Below are 17,712 nucleotides of genomic sequence, written 5' to 3' on the forward strand. Positions count from 1 at the left end.
TTTCCATAAGCATTTACAATAGAATATATAATCAGTCATTCACTTTGGGCCTTTTACGACCATAACTTTTATTTAGAACATATATATTTATGCAGTTGATATTCACAATTTTCATATTAGGAGAGAGAGGATGCCTCCACATCAAGGTGTATTTTAAATCAAATCAAAAGCTTACTGCTAACAATCGTCTAGTAATGCTTTCGCCCACGTCCTCTCGTCTGCTGGTCGCCCATGAAGATCTGTATGTCAAGTCGATAGTGACGTGGCTTGCGGTAATGCCGCCTCTCCATCTCGTCGTCGGGCATCGGATCTCATTTGACGTCCAGCAGACTGCGCTGGAACATTTGCATGGCCAAATTGCGCAGTCCGTCGCCCACGAGGGGCACACTGCGCGGAAATTCGCACTCTCTGGCGGGCAGACCGCACAGCTGGCGGCGCAGTCGCAGATCCTGGCGAGCACTCAAGGCGCGACTACCCGGACCACACACATTGCCCACCAATCGTTGACGTTCGGCGGCCGCATTGCGCAGACCCATCTGCACGCAGGCCAGTGGCTCCAATTGCTGCGGACTGGCCAGGAATTCGCGGTAGTCGAGCAGCGGCGAGGCAATCTTGGCCGGCGATGGCTGATCCTGGTCCCCACCAACGCCATCCAGATCGCGTTCCCTTTCGCGCAGCTGGCACAGCTCCTTCTCCTGGATCAACTGCTGGCGTGCCTCCTCCATCACGCGACGGGCGTAGCTCTCGCCCGCCATCCCGAACGATATGCCCATGTCGAGGAGGACGCGATGTGGCTGCCACCGCTGCTTGGCGGAGGTGCCCCGGTCGACGCCCTGCTGTGCCGCCTGAGCCTCGGACGCCTGCTGGCGGGTCTCCGCTATCAAGCCCTGCCAGTCCACGCCCAAAGCATCGCCAATGCCTGTGAAATGGGATGAGAAATGAGTTTTGGGGGTGAATAAATCATCACTATAATATATACAGTTGCGGTCAAAATAATAATAGTTTTTTTACCTAATAGGAAAAGCAATCGAAAACATTTGGAAATACTTTAATACATAACACACATTTATCATATGTATATTATTTTAAAAAGATTAACACACAAAATTGTTTTTAAATTATAAATTTAAATAGCGCAGATACTAAAAAATATTTTTATTGCAATATAAAGTGCAGATGAACGAGATTTTATGATTATTTTTTAAAATTGTTATAAAATCAGTCAAACACTGTAATAACTGCTGTACACAGTTTTGATTTTCCTTAAAAAACTAAAACCATATCAGAGATTTCTAACCTTATTTTGTTAAGAGGTAAGAAGACTTTATAATAACTTAAGCTGTCCTATGCTTTGTCTCACTATTATTATTTTGACCGCAGCTGTATGTATTGTAACTTTTCCGTGTCACGTGACTTCCAATTTTCATTTTAAGCTTTTGACACTATTGTGCCCAAAATGATGTCATCGGTGGAAAATGTATTTGTTATGTTTTTGGACGTATTATTATATATTACCGATACGTCACGTTTCAGGCTCTCCTCACTTTTTATTTATTTAATTACATTTTTATTTGTTTAGCTATAAACAAAAAACCATTTAAAGCTATGTATATATACTTTATGATCGGACATCTCACTTCTATTTTTCCCAACTAAAAAGGCGGATTGTGGGATGAGCAAGCAACCTATTTTGCAAATAGCTTTAAAAATATATGTATTTATATGATTTAAAAATTTGATCCGCATTGACGTTGCTTTGAAACATCTAGAAAACGTCTTAAATCAATAATACTTTTAAGCCATAAGCCTTGGAAATTGTTGTGAGTCACAACTATAATTTCACTCACAATGTTTATTGTTATAATACAAGTATTTGCAGGAGAAACATAATGTTATATGATTACAAAATTATGTCTGCATTGTCTTCGACAAAAATATTTTAAAACCGTAAGCCTCGAAAAGTTCTATCTAAATCACAATAACACCCAACACTTAGTTTCTCTCACCTTTGTGCCGAGCATCCTCCTCCAGCTCGCCATCGGATATCTCCTCAAAGTCCAGAACTTCGTCCACCTCCTCGCCCTTAATCGGATGACCACCGGCCACGCCATGGAGGCCCTCGTTCTTGACGTCCTCGGCATTGGTGTCCATTTCCTGGTCCATTTCAGTGGGCAACTCGCTCTTGGGTCGCACTTTGTCCGTTTTGTTCAGGATGTCGTCGTCGCTGTCGCTAATCTCGCTCAGCTCGCCCTCAGCGGCGCTGGTGCGCAGTGGCTCCAGCTTGACAGGATTGCCCTCGGAGGTCAGCGAATGGTTCAGGTTCTGAGCCGGTGAGTCCTGGGCACCCAACTCTGGAGTGCCTGCCGAATCCTCTGAGGCTTCTTCCTGCTTGATGCACACCGTGTTCAGTTTGCTCACCTTAAAGTAAGATTATTGCATTAAATATAAACACATCGAAATCGAAATTTGAAAAGGAGAATATTTAATAATGGATTCACCATCTTGCCAGCTTGATAAGCTTTGAAAGAATGAGCTAAGTAGCTGCAAAACAAAACCTTTATACTCATCAATGAAAAACGAAACCATTATCTGTTTGGATTTAAATTATTTACACCAACAGCCAATCAAATCATTACCCAATATGCAGTTATAAACAAAACATTTTTGTATACTATCAAGTAGTAGATAATAGAAAGAATTAAAACTAATTGATTCAATTCGAAATCATAAACAGTCCAGAAAAAATCAAAATATGATACAATCTGCAGTTATAAACAATCTTAATGCCTGCCAAACAGTAAGCATAAAATTTAAATAGATTTTAATATATTAAACTTAACACTTAATAAAGGATGAGTATTATATATATATTACAATCTAATTTTTGCCCTAATTTAATCACATGTTAAAATTTAAAAAATTGAAATTCTTTCTTGATAAAAATATTGTAGACAAAGTCGGAAACATATAAAATATTTACAAGAACTTTAAGTTGATGTTCGATATTTTGTGGTCATGTTTACAAATTAGGTAACCTCTGTGTTTTGTAATTTTTTTTTAAATAGTACAATTAAAAAAATAAACATTTACCTTCCCCCTAGACCGTCGGAAAACCTCTAAATCTAGGGGGAAAAACTAAGCTGGCAACACTGACTGAGCTATAGCTTTCAGGCTAGTAAGGAAAAACGAAACCACTGTCTGTTTTGGTTTTAATTATTTACCCTAACGGACAATCAAAAATTACTATGCAAGAGTGAATAATTGATAAGCATAAACAAATTTAAAAAAAACTTGAGAGTTAAAAGGATTAATTTTGATTTTAAAAATTTACATTATATATTAGAACCTTTATAATCTCCAAGTTAAATTAAAAACTGAACTTACTTGAGCGAGTATTCCGGGATTTGTGGTTGCATTGGCGGCACTTTGAGCCGCCGCCTTGGCCGCGGCCACTGCGGTGGTTGCAGCAGCCACGGCGCTCGCCTGAGCGGCTGCATTCGGCTTGCCGGGATTGAGCAGGGGATTCAGGAGCGGCGTCTGCGTGGGCGACACCAAAGGGGCGTGTGTGTGCTTCTTGAGGAAAGCGGAGCTGGAGCCGGATCCGGAGCCAGAGCCAGGTAGTCCGCCATCTCTGGCGCCCATTCCGCCGCCATCACCTCGGCCACCGCCTCCGTAGGGCAGCCTTTTGTGGGGAAATCCACGCGAATAGCCGCCTGGTGGCTGCACGGGCAACGTCATCAGCGGTGGCGGATGCGAGCGGTAGCCGCCGGGTCGATCGCCATGATCGCCATGTGCGCCGTGGCCACCGCGCCGGAATCCACGGCCCGATCCTCGTTCGCCTCTGGGGTGCACATGGTGATGTGGCGAGGCTGGATGTGGATGAGCTGATGGCGGCGGGGCATCGTCGTTATCCCGCCAATCGCCGCCAGAGTTGGACGACTGCTGTTGCTGCCAGGCGCGCGGCTTCTCCCGCTGATCGTGCTCCAACCAGGCGGGCTCGTTTTTAATCGATGGTCTGTCGTTGCCAACGCCACCAACTCCTCCATCCGGACGCTCCTCGCGATCCCTTTCGCGTTCCCGATCGCGCTCGCGCTCTCGTTCCCGCTCCCTTTCCCGCTCGTCGGCATCCCAGTCGGGCTCCGAGGCGGAATGATGCTGCTGCTGCGGCGGAGCTCCTCCGCCTGGATGTGTTGGTGGCTTGGCTCGCTTGGGTCCGCCCACAAAGCCACTGGGTCGACCCGGTGTGCCACTTGGACCGCCGCCCGGACCGCTGCCGCCACCGCCGCCGCCCTCCTCGTCCCAGTCGCGCTCCCATTCCGCACGGAAGTCGCCACGCGGTCCAATATTGCGCTCCCTCTCACGGTCGCGTTCCCGCTCCCGATCTCGCTCCCTGTCGCGGATCAGGCGCTCCCGCTCGTCCGGATATAGCCCTTCCTCGGCCTCCAGGTCGCGGTACTCGCGTCCCTGCAGCTCCCGCTCTCGCAACTCACGGGCCTCCAGCCAGGCCTCACGTTCCCGCGAGGAATAGCGGGCATCCAGATAGGCGCGCTTGTAGGCTCTAAAATAAGGTATGTGTTTAAATGGAGCATATAAGATTGGGGTGCAAAAACGACAGGGGGAAAGACAGTAATATCTCATGGGTTAACCAAAAAGGTAATTATTTAAAAAGAAAACGGTTAAGTTTTTAGTTTCAAAGTAAATATGTTCATACAACATAATAGGGCTTTAGGTAGCGCCATCTACCGAATTGCAAGGTCAACACCACCGTTTTTCAAATATGCAGTAATGTCATAGTTAAAACCTTCTTAATAACTTCTAAAATACTGTTTCGATTTGGACAATTTTTGATCTGTCGATAGATATTGACCGAATAGACATATACACCCAACAACTTCTACCATTTCTTAGAGTGACGTGACGGAGATTTGCGATTTGTGAGCGTTAGAGTGGGTGTGTTCAAGTTTTTAAATAAAATTTCGCTGTGTGGGAAAACCTAGAATCTGCATGTTAAATCACAAAAGTCTGGCTTCTATAGTTACGAGATCTCGACGTTCATGGCTAGATTGGCTAGATTAATGAATATATATTCGTTAAAGAGTTGGAAGTCGGAGTCCTTCCACCTTTCAACAAATACAATATGCCCTTTTGCTCTACGAGTAACGGATGGAATTACCTTTTCCAGGAAAGGAATCGTACGGTCAACTCACCTTTCTCGCTCCTCCTCGGAGTACATTTCGCGGGGATCCCGCATCCTGGGCGCATAGTGATCGGGCAGTGGACTAAGGTCCCTGCGCCGATACCTTCGCATCTCGTCCATCAGCCCATGGCCATGTCGCTCCTCCAGATATTCCTGCTCCCGCTCATAGGGATCCAGTTCCCGTTTGTCGCGCACATGGCGACCGCCACGTTCTCGTTCCCGCTCCCGTTCCCGTTCGACGGTGTCCAGTGATCGCTCCCGACTGCCATAGGGCGGCAGATCCAAGTCGCGCCCAGGACCGCCCCGCTTGCCGCCCTCCTCCTCCTCCTGACGGCGCAGTTTCTCGCGGGCCAAGCGTTCCCGCTCCCGCTGACGCTCCTGGCAGCGAGCCAACGCCTCGGCGCGCTCCTTGTCCCTGGCCGCCTCCCGCTCCGCTCGCTCGCGTTCCCGATCCCGGCGATCTCGTTCGCGCAAGGACAGGTCATGGCGTTCGCGTTCCCTTTCCCGCTCTCGCTCACGCTCCCTTTCCCGCTCCCGCTCCAGGGACGGAGTGCGTCCGCGTGCCCGCGTCTGTATGATGATCTTCTCGCGCGACATCAGCTGGTGGTGCATGCGCGAGGACGAGCTGCTGCCTCCGCCTCCAAGTCCTGATCCCAAGCCTAGTAAACAAGGTAAGATTTAGCTGGTTAAACAAACTTTTAACTAAATTATCTTACTAGGTGTTTTAGTAAATAATAAAATTTAAGTATATTTTAAATGGTTAAATAACGTTTTGAGCTATGATTTTAAAATAACGATTCCATCAGAGAATAGCTAGCTAGCTGTCAGTCAAATGTTTGACACTAGCAAAATAATGAAGTTATGAAATATTTTTAGGGTTGCATGTCTTTCAAAAAAAAATAATAAATGTTTGACAGTTTAAGACGTTTTTGCTTGACTAAAATGATTTCCTTTATATTATATTCAGTTTGAAAATTGTTACTATAACATATCGATTTGCTGATAAAAAAAATAATTATAAAATATCTTTTTGTTTCATAGCCACTATTGCCACCTTTCAAAAATCAGTAATAATGCAAACTTAAGAATAAATACGGAATAATTTTATGGAAATGTTTAAGATTAACGTATTATTATTCGAAAACTACAAGTTTAAATCAACTTTTTCAGGTAAAATAGTCTGTTACTATGGTTACAACCCTTTTAAATATTTTACTAAATACAGATCGGTAAAATATATACTGCTTAAAAACCTAAACATATATACACATGTTAAATTTTAATAGTTATATTAAAAGGAACATAACATTCATTAGAAATTAATGGTTTTCGGCAATTTTTTTAAGTGTGTGATAGAAACGATGATTAGAGAAAGGAGATTATTAAAAGATACATAAATAAATATGTACAATTTTATAGGAAATATCTAAAGAGAACTTTATATTCCTTGAGAAAATTTGGTAATTCTGCTTAAAGAATAAGATTTTGTGAGATATAAGTAAAGTAACTTGAGTAACAACTTTCAATTCTTTCTTTGTGAGGAGTTCAGAAATTTCAGAATTTCTTTGTGAGGAATATTTAAAGAGAGCATAAATTAAATTTATTAATAATAAATTTCTGTTCTTTGACAATATATGTTTTTCCTTTTTTAAGAGAACTTTTTATTCTTTGAAAATATATGGTTTTACTTATTTGAAGATAGGTTTTTGAGAGGAATATTTAAAGAGAATATGTTATTCTTTAATAACAACTTTCTATTCTTTTAGGAAATATATGGTTTAACTTGTTTAAATATATGATTAAGTGAAAGTCAAGTAAACATGTTGTTCTATTCTTCAGCCAACTTTCTGAGGAAGATAGTTACCTGGACTCTTTTGCCGCTTGCCCACGATGTCCTGGTGGATGCGTATCTTGGTGGTGGTGGTGGTGCTGCTGCTCGGCGGACTCCGGCTGCTGCCCAAGCGATGGTGATCCCGCTCCCTGTCCCGCTGGACGGCCCTTAGTTTGTCCCGCTCGCGCTGCTCCTTGCTGGCGGCCCGCAGCCGCTTCCGCTCGGCCAGCTTCTTGAGCTTGGCGCGGGTGGTGGGCGACAGGGAGCGATGGACATGGCCGCTCAGGGCGGCGGCGGCCCTCTTCTTCAGACGCGCCTCCTTTAGCTTGCGCTTGATGTGATTCCGCTTGGCCACCAGTTTCTTTTGCACGTGATCTCGCTTGTCCCGCTTGCGCCGCGATGTCTCCTCGCCGGAGGAGCTGCCCCCACGCCGTGAGCTCTTCTTCTTGCGATGATGGCGCTCCGCGGATCGCGGATGATGGCCATGGCCATGGGGATGTGGGCCATGGCCGTGGATACCGCTGCCACCGGGGCCGCCCACGCCGCCGGGTCCGCCCACACCGCCACCGCCGCTGCCGCCTACGCCCACACCCTGCTCGCTATCGGAGCTGCTGTAAGAGCTGCTACCGCTGTCCGAATCCGAAGTGGAGTCCGAACTGCTTGAGTGCGTCGCACTGTGGCGGGCGGCCTTCTTGTAGCGGCGCAGCGACTCCTTGGCCTTCTTCTCCATCGCCGCGATCTCCGCTAGCCTGCGCGCCTCCGTTTTGGCTGATTCCTATGCGTTTTACGTGGAATATTATGATCTTTTTGCTTTGTTGTCCAATTTTCGTTTTGCGTTTTCTTCGTTTTGGTGGCCCTTCCACTTCTTCTTCTTTTTCGCGTTTACCGATACATAACTGTGCAGCCTATCGATGCCAGTGTTGGCTAACGCGGTGGCTGCTATCGATATTTATTTTGAAAAAATAAAACTGCTTTAACTGCTTACATCAAATAATTGCTGTTTTTAAATGGTTTAATAACCAATTTGCACAAACAATACTCGAAAATTGAAAAATTGGCTCAATTACATTTAAATACATTTTAAAAACTTGTCTCTCAATGTGTAAAAAATCGGTTTTTTTCTTTTTATCTTGTCCAAAGTATATATTAAACTGGTTGCTTACAATTAGTATCTTAGATGACCTTTGTTACCTTATTATATGGCTAAAAAAAAATTTTATAAATTATACATTTTTTTCTAAATTTAAAAAAAAATATATATAAATAATTTAACACCGATTTGAAGACCAAATGAAATATACATGCTAAAGAATTTTGTTTGAATAATAGATAAATAGATAGTTGCAGATTTTTTGTCCATCTTTTTCACCTTCACAGTAGGAATTTAGTTAATTTTAATTTACTAACATAAATAGTTAAAAATAAAATATATGTTAAGTCCCTAACAAAACAAGAAAAGGAAGCAACCCTTGCAGCTATTGCAAAAATTAAATATTTTTTAAAACATTAAAATTATGATTTACTTGCGTATATGTCTAAAAACATTGAAGCTATGATGATTTGCAGCTCAATTATTATATAGTTATTTTATATATTTTTATTATTTCTATGGGAGCTATATGATATACTCGTCCGATTTTGATGAAATTTAAACCGTAATTCTGAAATATTTAACCATTACTATATGTCGAAGAACTAAATGAAACATTTTTTATAAGTTATAATTTTTTTTAATTTATTTTTTCGATTGTTCCCATAGGAGCTATATGCTATAGTCGTCCGATCCGGCTCGTTCTGACTTATATACTACCTGCAATAGAAAGACAACTTTTGGGAAAGTTTCATGCAGATCGCTTTAAAACTGAGAGACTAGTTTGCGTAGAAACGGACGGACAGACGGATAGACAGACGGACAGACGGACAGACGGACATGGCTAGATCGACTCGCCTAGTGATGCTGTTCAAGAATATATATACTTTATAGGGTCGGAGATGTCTCCCTCACTGCGTTGCAAACTTCTGACTGAAATTATAATACCCTCTGCAAGGGTATAAAAAACAAAATAAATACGTATATATTTAGATTAAAATCAACTATTGTATTTAACAATTTTTGTAAACAAGCCAGCCATGCCTCTAAAATCAAGTCATAATCCCAGATCAGTCCCCTCTCTGACTTAGTTTTGATACGAGTTTCGGCATAACAACACACAATATCTAACTCCCTCTCAAACTAAATATAAAAATATTTTTTTTCAAGCTAAAATTGATTAGGCTTTTGAAGAAGCCCCTAATTTGAGGTCTCAATCGGGAAAACCAATGAATCTGCTGCGCCGGCAGCCTCGGCTGCTAAGTAAACAGGGCACGTGGCTGCTGAAGGGCTACGCCGCCACCGGAGATGTGTCCGAATCCGTTTCCTGTTCTGCGCCGGCTATGTCCACCGTATCGCTATCCGGACCAGCGATGGCTGCCGCCGGCACAGTATCCGTGGTATCCATGGTATCCCAGTCCGCCCAGCCCAGTGGCCAAGGAGGAGGGCAAGGAGCAGGACCAGGATCAGGTGGGTTCAATTTCCGTTAAGAGATTTACTTGAATTTTGAACACATGAAAAAGGTTTTTTTATAAGTCACAAAATAATATTTTTTGAGTTTTTATTTAGTCACCCAGGAGTACAAATTTAAGCAAAATAAATAAATTCTATTTTAGAGGATAACAAATAGGACTCCAAATATAATTCATTATTTTCAGTTTTATCGGTTTTTCTCTAAAACAATTATGGCCTTTCTTTAAATTTGTTGTGCAGAAATAATTATTTTTCTTAAAAAATATATATATAAAAAAATTCAATATTTTTTAAAGATTTTTTTTCATAACGCGTTTTTGGACAAATAAATTTTAGTAAATTTAACTGTATTTAAAAAAACAGTGTTATATATAATTGTTACGTTTTTTAAGCAAAAAAACAAAACTTGTATGTCGCCGTGTCAATATCGGTTTTATTTTGAGCACCAAAAAAAATGTATTAAAAGTTATGACAGATTTTTTTTTTGTCTTGAAAATAATAATCCATTTTTAGTTTTTTTGTGCAGAAATGTTATTAATTATAAAAATAAGAGCTTTAAAAAATCATGGAAGATATTAATAGATTGATTGTAAAGAATTTGTTTCATTTATATAATTTAATTTAATTCAATTTTAATATTTTATTTTCTGTCCCTTTACTTTCTATATTTTGGCTAACCATTTCCCCAGGAGGAAGAGCCCCCAGAGGATCAACCGGCGGAGGATCAACCCCAAGAAGACGGTACTCCGGGAGCGGAGGAGGAGGAGGGCCAGCCCCAGCCCCAGCTGCAGCCCCAGCAGGAGCAGGAACAGAAGGAGCTCCAGCCCCATCACCAGCCCCAGCAGGAGCCGGAGCCGGATCCGCCCAGCCCGGAGGAGCGTCCGCCGGAAAGCCACCTGGGCTACCACCTCTACCGCCTTCGCCACCGCCTGCCGCCAAGGCCAAATCCTCCACTCCTCGGATGAAGAACTTCGAGATCTACCGCTGGAAGCCCGGCGATCAGCCGCAACTGCAGACGTACAGCGTGGATCTGGAGAAGTGCGGCGCCATGGTGCTGGACGCCCTGATAATGATCAAGAACGAAATGGATCCCACGCTCACCTTTCGCCGCTCCTGTCGCGAGGGCATCTGCGGCTCCTGTGCGATGAACATCAATGGCACCAACACCTTGGCCTGCGTTTCCCATATCGATCAGAACGAGAGCAAGTGCTGCCGCATCTACCCACTGCCGCATCTGTATGTGGTGCGGGATTTGGTGCCGGATCTCAGCCAGTTCTACGACCAGTACAGCTCCATTCAGCCCTGGCTGCAGCGCAAGGATCTGAAGAAGGAGGCCGGAACGGCGCAGTACCTCCAGTCGATCGAGGATCGCCAGGTGCTCGATGGCCTCTACGAGTGCATCCTGTGCGCCTGCTGTCAGACATCCTGTCCATCGTACTGGTGGAACAGCAATAAGTACTTGGGACCAGCCGTTCTCATGCAGGCCTACCGCTGGATCATCGATTCCAGGTGAGCTTTAAATGGGGTTTTCTTGGGAAAGGGGTTTTGTTCTTATTTCTTTATTCTGCTTTACAAACTTCTGACCAATTTTTAAATATACAAAAATATATATAAACAAATTTTAAAGTATAACAAATTTCTGGCAAGAATTAACAATGAACTTGTTGCTAAACTCCTTCGATTAAAATGTTGTGACATTTTTGAAATTTTTATTTTGGAAAACAGGACAGATACCAAAAACATTTTCATTCCAATTCGAAGTGCAGATAAACGATGATTTATTCTTATTTCCTTAAATTTACTACAGCATTTCAAAAAGTGAATTTTAACTAATTTTTTTTTAACAGTATTTTATTTTCTTTAAAAACTATAACCATGTCAAAGGGATTTTAAGTCTCTTTTGGTTTATTGTTTAGTTAGCATTATAATATGCATTATAAAATGCCTTAAAAGTATGTTTTAAGCACATTACATTTTCCCACTACTATTATTTTGACCGCAGCTGTACATTGTAATGTATTTGATTATATAATATATTGTCAGGAAACTTTAATGTCTTTGCCATCCGCACCCCCAACTCAGTGCTGTTCATGATCTTCAACAAGAGTAAGGTAAAAGATGTACTTATGGAAAACTGAACTTCGATAACCAAAAGTCACGTGGCGGTGAACGCAACAATTTGTATAAATCAATTTTATGACCAAAAGTTGCAGATCATAATAAAGATACAATATCAGGAAACTTTCCAGCAAAAAGATTCCTTATATCGGATCATTATTATGATCTTAAACTTTTGCGCTTAAAATCGGTTTATTCAATTTGTTGCGTTCCCCGCCACGTAATGTTAGATTATCGAAGTTCAGTTCTCCATAAGTACAAACTTTAGTGTTGCTTCTCCAAACGATTATGAACATCAGTGAGGTGGGGGTGCTGATGGCAAAGACGAACCGCCTGTTGGCGACTCCTTGACTCCTTGGACAGGCAGAGACTTGTTAACTAGGACATGGAGCTATTATTATACGATTGAGGTGTCCAAGTCCGTGATTCTTCAGCTTGCTGAATGGCAAATCCAAGGGCAGATTGGTCAGACCATAGACAGCGTGGTTGTTCATCTTGCTTGCATTAAAAGTTGCTCCGTTGGAGTAGCCTGAGCTCCAGAAACCGACTCGCCCCAAGATGTCGTCGATCGTCGTGGCCCCCACGTTCTCAAATAGAATGTGGAGCACTTGTCGTAGCTGGTATCGACACCACCCGAAAGTATCACCCACCGATGACCTATAGATCAGTGCCAGCATGGCAGCCACGACGAAGGGTGAGAAGACAACGTGGCCATGCTGGTTTTTCGACTTCATCAATTCCTGGAGCTGGTGGGCATTGGGCAACCATAGGATGTCCGTGTGCCAATAGCAGGATCGTTAGAAAAAAACTATTTTAAGAAGAATTATATAACGCTGCCTTTAAGATGATTTCACATCTACACCCATCCGCCTTACTTGCCATTTGTTCTTATCGCTGGCTTCCTGCTCAAGAGTGAATTAAATGAATTAATAATATTTCATTCTTCCGCTCCGCCGACCAGCTCGTTATCAGTTGCGCTTCGAAACTGAATGTCAAAAAACATATCAGCATAAGCAGAACAGAGCCAAGCTACACGACTACAAAACTACATGGCTACATGGCTACACACAAAGAAAAAGAAAGCAACTTGTTTATTGTTAAGGTTGCCTTTAATTTTGCAAAATGGTAAATTCTCCAGATCATAGCTAAGTTCTCAGAAAAACAATCAGTTAAAACCAGAAACCATAATCATTATTAGTTTTATAATTAACATTTAACATTAATTAACAGTTAACATTTCACTTTTTTTCTTATTTCTGCAATGAAAATCTTTGTTTTTGAATTATTTAATAAAATTAATTATTTTTGATAAAAAAAAAAATAAATAAAAATTAGGGATTCTTAGTTTTTGTACTCAAAGTAAATTGTCAGTTCTTGTAAAAAGATCACAAAACTACACTTGAGCGCTTTTTTCGCTTTTTTTTTCGGCTCAATAGGAGGACAATTTTTTTAAAAGTTGTATCAAGATAGCTCTAAAACTGAGATGCTAGTTTGCGTAGAAACGGACAGACGGACGGATAGACTTACGAATACATATACTTTTACTTGGTTGTACATTTTTTTTACTGAAATTAAAAAAAAAATTTACGAATTAAAAAAAAAAAAATACATCGTTAACTCGTAACTTGTGTACAGAAATAGTGCTAAAATTTCAAAACGACCTGAGCAAATGTTTCGAAGTTGAAGATAAAATTTACACACAACATTATTTAATGTTATGCGTCCATTTACGAATTTCATTTTTCAACTTAATTTTTAAAACCATACTCCCTCCCTAATCCAACGCTTAACTAACTGAGACATCCCCCCAGGGACGAGGCCACCAAGCCGCGACTGGACTTCCTCAAGGATCCGTGGAAGGTGTACCGCTGTCACTCCATCATGAACTGCACCAACACGTGCCCCAAGCATCTCAATCCCGCGCGAGCCATCATCCAGCTGAAACGACTTCTGGTGGGACTCCAGAAAAAGGCAAAGCCTCAACTCCAAACAGACGCCCTCTTTCAGGCGAAACCCTAGATTTTGTACTTTGAAAACCTCGACATAACGTTATTGGGATAAACACTACACACCGGAAACACAATCCTACCCCGAACTGATCTGATCACTCTCGACCATAAATCCAAAAAAAAATATAAAATAGGAAAGGTAGACACAACAACAAAACAACATAGCAATGTAACAAATACGAACAAATCCTTAAAAATTCTAAAAAATATAATCACGACTTACACTATATATTTTTACACAGAGCTTAAGAATGAAATCACACTATGAACAATTGGTTAACCAATTGTACGATAAAAACATATAATAAAATAATAATAACTAAATTTAAAATTCCCTTTTTTTAAATCAAAATGTTTGTTTAAAAACAATATTTCCCTGGTAAAGCAAAACAATTTATTTGATTTTTCATAAACTTAATTAATTAATTAATTAGGGACATGGAAACAATTATTTAATACAACTGATAAAACATTTTTCTAAACTTATATTTATATATTTAGATAAGGGCTTCGTTACACAGTTTAATTTCTTGTGTGGTATATATTATATATTTAGAACTTTAATTTTTAAGCAAAAATGAAAAATAAGCAGTGCCAACAATTTCCAATCGATTTTTCTCGAAGGATAGAACAAGTCATCTATTAATTGATCAATCGAAAAACAATCTTACAAATGCGAGGATGGGTATAAAAAAATAGAGATCGTTGGGAAGATGGATTGCAGTTGGACAGATGAATCAAACTGATCCCGATTCCGATCCCAAGCACGCTCAGCATTGCGATGAATCCCCGGAATTTCCAGTCCCAGCCCCTCCCAGTCATCGTCCTCCAGAACCCGTGTTTGTCTGCTATTTCTGCACTTCACGTTGCAATTAAGTGGGAAAATGCTGTAGCTATGTGGATGTTAATGTTCGTGTCTGCACCAGTCCAATCCAAACAAATAGAGAATGAAATCGGATGAAATGAGCGACTTCCCACACTTAAAAAAAAATCGATCATATATTTAATGTTTTTAAAAACGAGTATTAATACAAGTTTTTTAAGGCGCTCTTAAACAGCAGTAATTATTACTAGAACAAAGCTTAAACTTTATAGATACATATATAATTTTTTTTTTTTTTGATTTTTATACTTTTATAATTTAATTGATACAATTGTGCATTATACTGATATTATCTCTTCCATTGTAATACAAAAAAGTTATCAGCACTGGCTATAAATAATGAAATGATAACTGAGCAAGGAAAATGTGTTTAAAAAACCAGCACTTAATTTTATTAAAGTTCCTAGAAACTTTAGCATGGCTAAGATTCATTCTGAGAGTATATAAAAATGGTTTTCTGTGCACGCAAAGAAGATTGGTTTTCCAATTGGTCCGAGGATGGAGTTTTTGGGGGGCAGTGAATGAAACCAACTGTGAAAACGGTCCAAACGTCTCGATGGGAGTCTATAAATAGGCCAACGCAAATCTTCCGTCGGGCAGAGGAATTGGAAATGGAGTGACTCGGGTTCGGAATGGAATACTTTCGATGTTGTTTTCTTTAAAAATAACAAGCCCCTCCGAACTTGTCAGCAGCCGTCGCAAAAACGGGGAAATGAAAGCAAGAAAAGCGGGAAAACTTGTCACGTTTTCATTTACACAACTTGCACTTTTCATGCTGTTTTCTAATGTTCAAATACCCTTCGAATAAGTCGCTATAACAAGCAATCCTTACTTTAAAGCCCACCCTTAAGTGAGTAAAAAAAATTATTAAAAACCAATAATTAGTTCTAATTATTATATATTCGCTTGAGTTATTTATTTGTTTTGAAAATTTATTTTTACCTTTAATAAAGAGTATCAAATTGGGCGGCTTCCGCACTTGATATATATTTCGTGTTTATTTCTTTAGGCTGCGACAACACTCAATCTCCTTGACACTCAATCGAGCTGACAGGCACAAATCAGATGAAAAGCCTTCGGCAAGAGCCCCAGAAGATTAACCAAAAGCCAGTTGATCCGCAGTTTCCCATTCTGGTGCCGCTGGAGAACCATTCCGTCCGATTCTCCAGAAGTTTAGGCCATCAGGAGCTGCGAGGCGAGGAGACAATTAAAAGGCTATTCCAGCAATGCGCCCGTTTGCACCTGCCGTCCAGATATCAGCGACAAACGACATTGTCAACAATGAGCCAGCCGAGCACGATTGTTACACTGGCCAGCCAAAGAAAAATACATTTAAATATCAGTTGACAAAATGTTCACTCGTTAAATTAAAAGTTAAATGGTTCATAGGTTACAGAAGCTCGAGCTAAAGGTTGGTTATATTTACACATGGCATTGTTTTAAACATTCGTTCAAAAATGTGTTTAATAATATCAAACAAAAATACAATTAAAGTCAACTATTAAGTAATAATACAGTCCGAATATCTGTCGAGAAATGTAGTATTAATAAAAATTAATCCTAAACTTTAAACGTAAATAAATAAACATTGTATTTCAAACCAACTTTGATGGAATACACATTTCTTAAGAAAAATCATTATTTAGTAAAGACTACATTATTTTGATTATTCGAACAAGACTCTGGAACTGTTGTTCTATATGAAGATTTATTTAAAAATATTTCAGTTTAAGGGGAGGCAATAATTCGTTACTGTTTATTTTATTATTAAAATTTGTTTGTTACTATTTAAATAAATTTAAAAGAGTACTTTAAATTCCAAGAAATTTAACTGTGTCCGTTGTTTTCTTACAGAAAAACTGAAATTATGCAGAGGACTAGAAAATTAAAAACAAACAAATAATATTTTATTTGAAAAAAATTTGTTTAAAATGTATATTTTGTTGTTTGGTGTTTTTAAAAATAAATACATCACACACACACACAGGCTGACGCACTCCGAAATAATGCTTATGTTGGGCTGAAGTCCCCTGCTCCTTTGTCGCAGCTCCAAGGTGTTGAGGCCGTTGACAATGTGGAACAATCCCCATAATTCTCTCGTTGCTCCTCCTGTTATTATTTAAGCTGCAAAGCCGCCGCTGACAACTGACAGGTGGAGGAGCAAGAGGAATGGAACCGAAGCATCAAAAAGCCAAGAAGCAGGCATTTCCCGAACACATTTCGTCATAGACACGTGCTGGAATTAGCAGTGTGCGAAAGGGAGGGTCTGTCAGAGTGCGAGGAGGATGGGAGATCGATCGCTTGAGATCCCAAGATAGCAACTACTTAAAAAAGATAAAAAAAAATATACAAATTTGTTAATTAGGGGAAGCAGACCAGCACTTTGCCCAAATAATGTTTAGATTTTAATGCTAGTCGATTATACCAAAAATACCATTTCTTAAAAAAAAAAAAAACTAAAACGTTTTAACTGCAGACAGCTGTAGTTTTGATCCGTTATTCATAAAATCCAACAAAATATATAAAAATTGTGCTAGAAAAAGCTGAGCTAGCAACACTATTGGAGAGAAAAGATTCCTGCCTCTTGCCATTTAAGTTGATTGCCACTCTGCGGCTACCATAGTTACAGATGATATAAAATCGCCAAGATTTATGGCTTTTAAATTTCCATTCATGCCGGGATCTGGCTGATTGCTGGCATCCAGAGCCAAAAGCGGATGCACAAATCAATTGTCATTTGGCATGGAGCGTTGTCGAGGAGAGTAAAGTTACTCGTAAAATGAAGTTTTCAATAAAAAGTGTCCACTACTGATTGTCCACTTCATGTCTTAATAGTGCCTTTCCTAGTGGTCCGTTCTTTTTTTCCTCGTTAGCAAATGCTTTCATTTACGCCCCATTCGATTGCTTCAATAACGAAGCTGTAAATGCATTTTTTCAAAATTGACTCAGTTAGATGAAAACCCATGCGAATGAATATCGATCGAGATCAGTCATCGCTCGACAATTGAAAGAGTACGACCAAAACGAATCTCTCGTCTGAAATATATTCGCCATTCTATTTTCGAAACCCACAGTCATATTGTTTAAAGGCAGAGAATCGAGTCCGAATAA

The 17,712-nt window shown here is 40.5% G+C and overlaps 3 protein-coding genes across 4 annotated transcripts; 1 reads left to right on the forward strand and 2 right to left on the reverse strand.

The window, feature by feature from the left end:
- Positions 1-38: 38 nt before the first annotated feature.
- Positions 39-7,907, reverse strand: LOC108134891 (fl(2)d-associated complex component). The gene is made up of 5 exons (XM_017255394.2): positions 7,062-7,907; positions 5,208-5,856; positions 3,385-4,558; positions 2,007-2,418; positions 39-919 (listed from the first exon to the last, which is right to left on the reverse strand). The coding sequence occupies exons 1-5, from the start codon at positions 7,756-7,758 to the stop codon at positions 312-314; spliced, it is 3,540 nt and encodes a 1,179-aa protein (XP_017110883.1). The 5' UTR covers positions 7,759-7,907; the 3' UTR covers positions 39-311.
- Positions 7,908-9,224: 1,317 nt separating this feature from the next.
- LOC108134945 (succinate dehydrogenase [ubiquinone] iron-sulfur subunit) lies at positions 9,225-14,026 on the forward strand. The gene is made up of 3 exons (XM_017255468.2): positions 9,225-9,588; positions 10,281-11,100; positions 13,521-14,026. The coding sequence occupies exons 1-3, from the start codon at positions 9,348-9,350 to the stop codon at positions 13,726-13,728; spliced, it is 1,269 nt and encodes a 422-aa protein (XP_017110957.1). The 5' UTR covers positions 9,225-9,347; the 3' UTR covers positions 13,729-14,026.
- On the reverse strand, positions 11,340-12,679 carry LOC108134946. 2 transcript variants are annotated; one of them, XM_017255471.1, is made up of 2 exons: positions 12,589-12,679; positions 11,340-12,517 (listed from the first exon to the last, which is right to left on the reverse strand). In XM_017255471.1, exon 2 carries the CDS (start codon positions 12,441-12,443, stop codon positions 12,084-12,086), a length of 360 nt encoding a protein of 119 aa, XP_017110960.1. In that variant the 5' UTR covers positions 12,444-12,517; positions 12,589-12,679; the 3' UTR covers positions 11,340-12,083. The 2 variants fall into 2 exon arrangements, with proteins under 2 accessions (XP_017110960.1, XP_017110959.1); XM_017255470.1 differs by having other exon boundaries at positions 12,585-12,679.
- Positions 14,027-17,712: the final 3,686 nt, after the last annotated feature.

Source organism: Drosophila elegans, unplaced genomic scaffold, assembly GCF_018152505.1.
Source record: "Drosophila elegans isolate 14027-0461.03 unplaced genomic scaffold, ASM1815250v1 contig_149, whole genome shotgun sequence".
Classification (NCBI taxonomy): domain Eukaryota; kingdom Metazoa; phylum Arthropoda; class Insecta; order Diptera; family Drosophilidae; genus Drosophila; species Drosophila elegans.

What these genes read in the sequence shown, in the direction of transcription:
- LOC108134891 (XM_017255394.2), bottom strand. Translation starts at nt 7,758, where the DNA reads ATGGAGAAGAAGGCCAAGGAGTCGCTGCGCCGCTACAAGAAGGCCGCC. An exon ending in CAAGCGGCAAAAGAGTCCAG is followed by an intron (nt 5,857 to 7,061) that starts GTAACTATCTTC and finishes CTTGTTTACTAG; the next exon opens with GCTTGGGATCAGGACTTGGA. An exon ending in GGAGGATGCTCGGCACAAAG is followed by an intron (nt 920 to 2,006) that starts GTGAGAGAAACT and finishes CCCATTTCACAG; the next exon opens with GCATTGGCGATGCTTTGGGC.
- LOC108134945 (XM_017255468.2), top strand. Translation starts at nt 9,348, where the DNA reads ATGAATCTGCTGCGCCGGCAGCCTCGGCTGCTAAGTAAACAGGGCACG. An exon ending in AGGAGCAGGACCAGGATCAG is followed by an intron (nt 9,589 to 10,280) that starts GTGGGTTCAATT and finishes CCATTTCCCCAG; the next exon opens with GAGGAAGAGCCCCCAGAGGA. An exon ending in CGCTGGATCATCGATTCCAG is followed by an intron (nt 11,101 to 13,520) that starts GTGAGCTTTAAA and finishes ACATCCCCCCAG; the next exon opens with GGACGAGGCCACCAAGCCGC.
- LOC108134946 (XM_017255471.1), bottom strand. Translation starts at nt 12,443, where the DNA reads ATGAAGTCGAAAAACCAGCATGGCCACGTTGTCTTCTCACCCTTCGTC.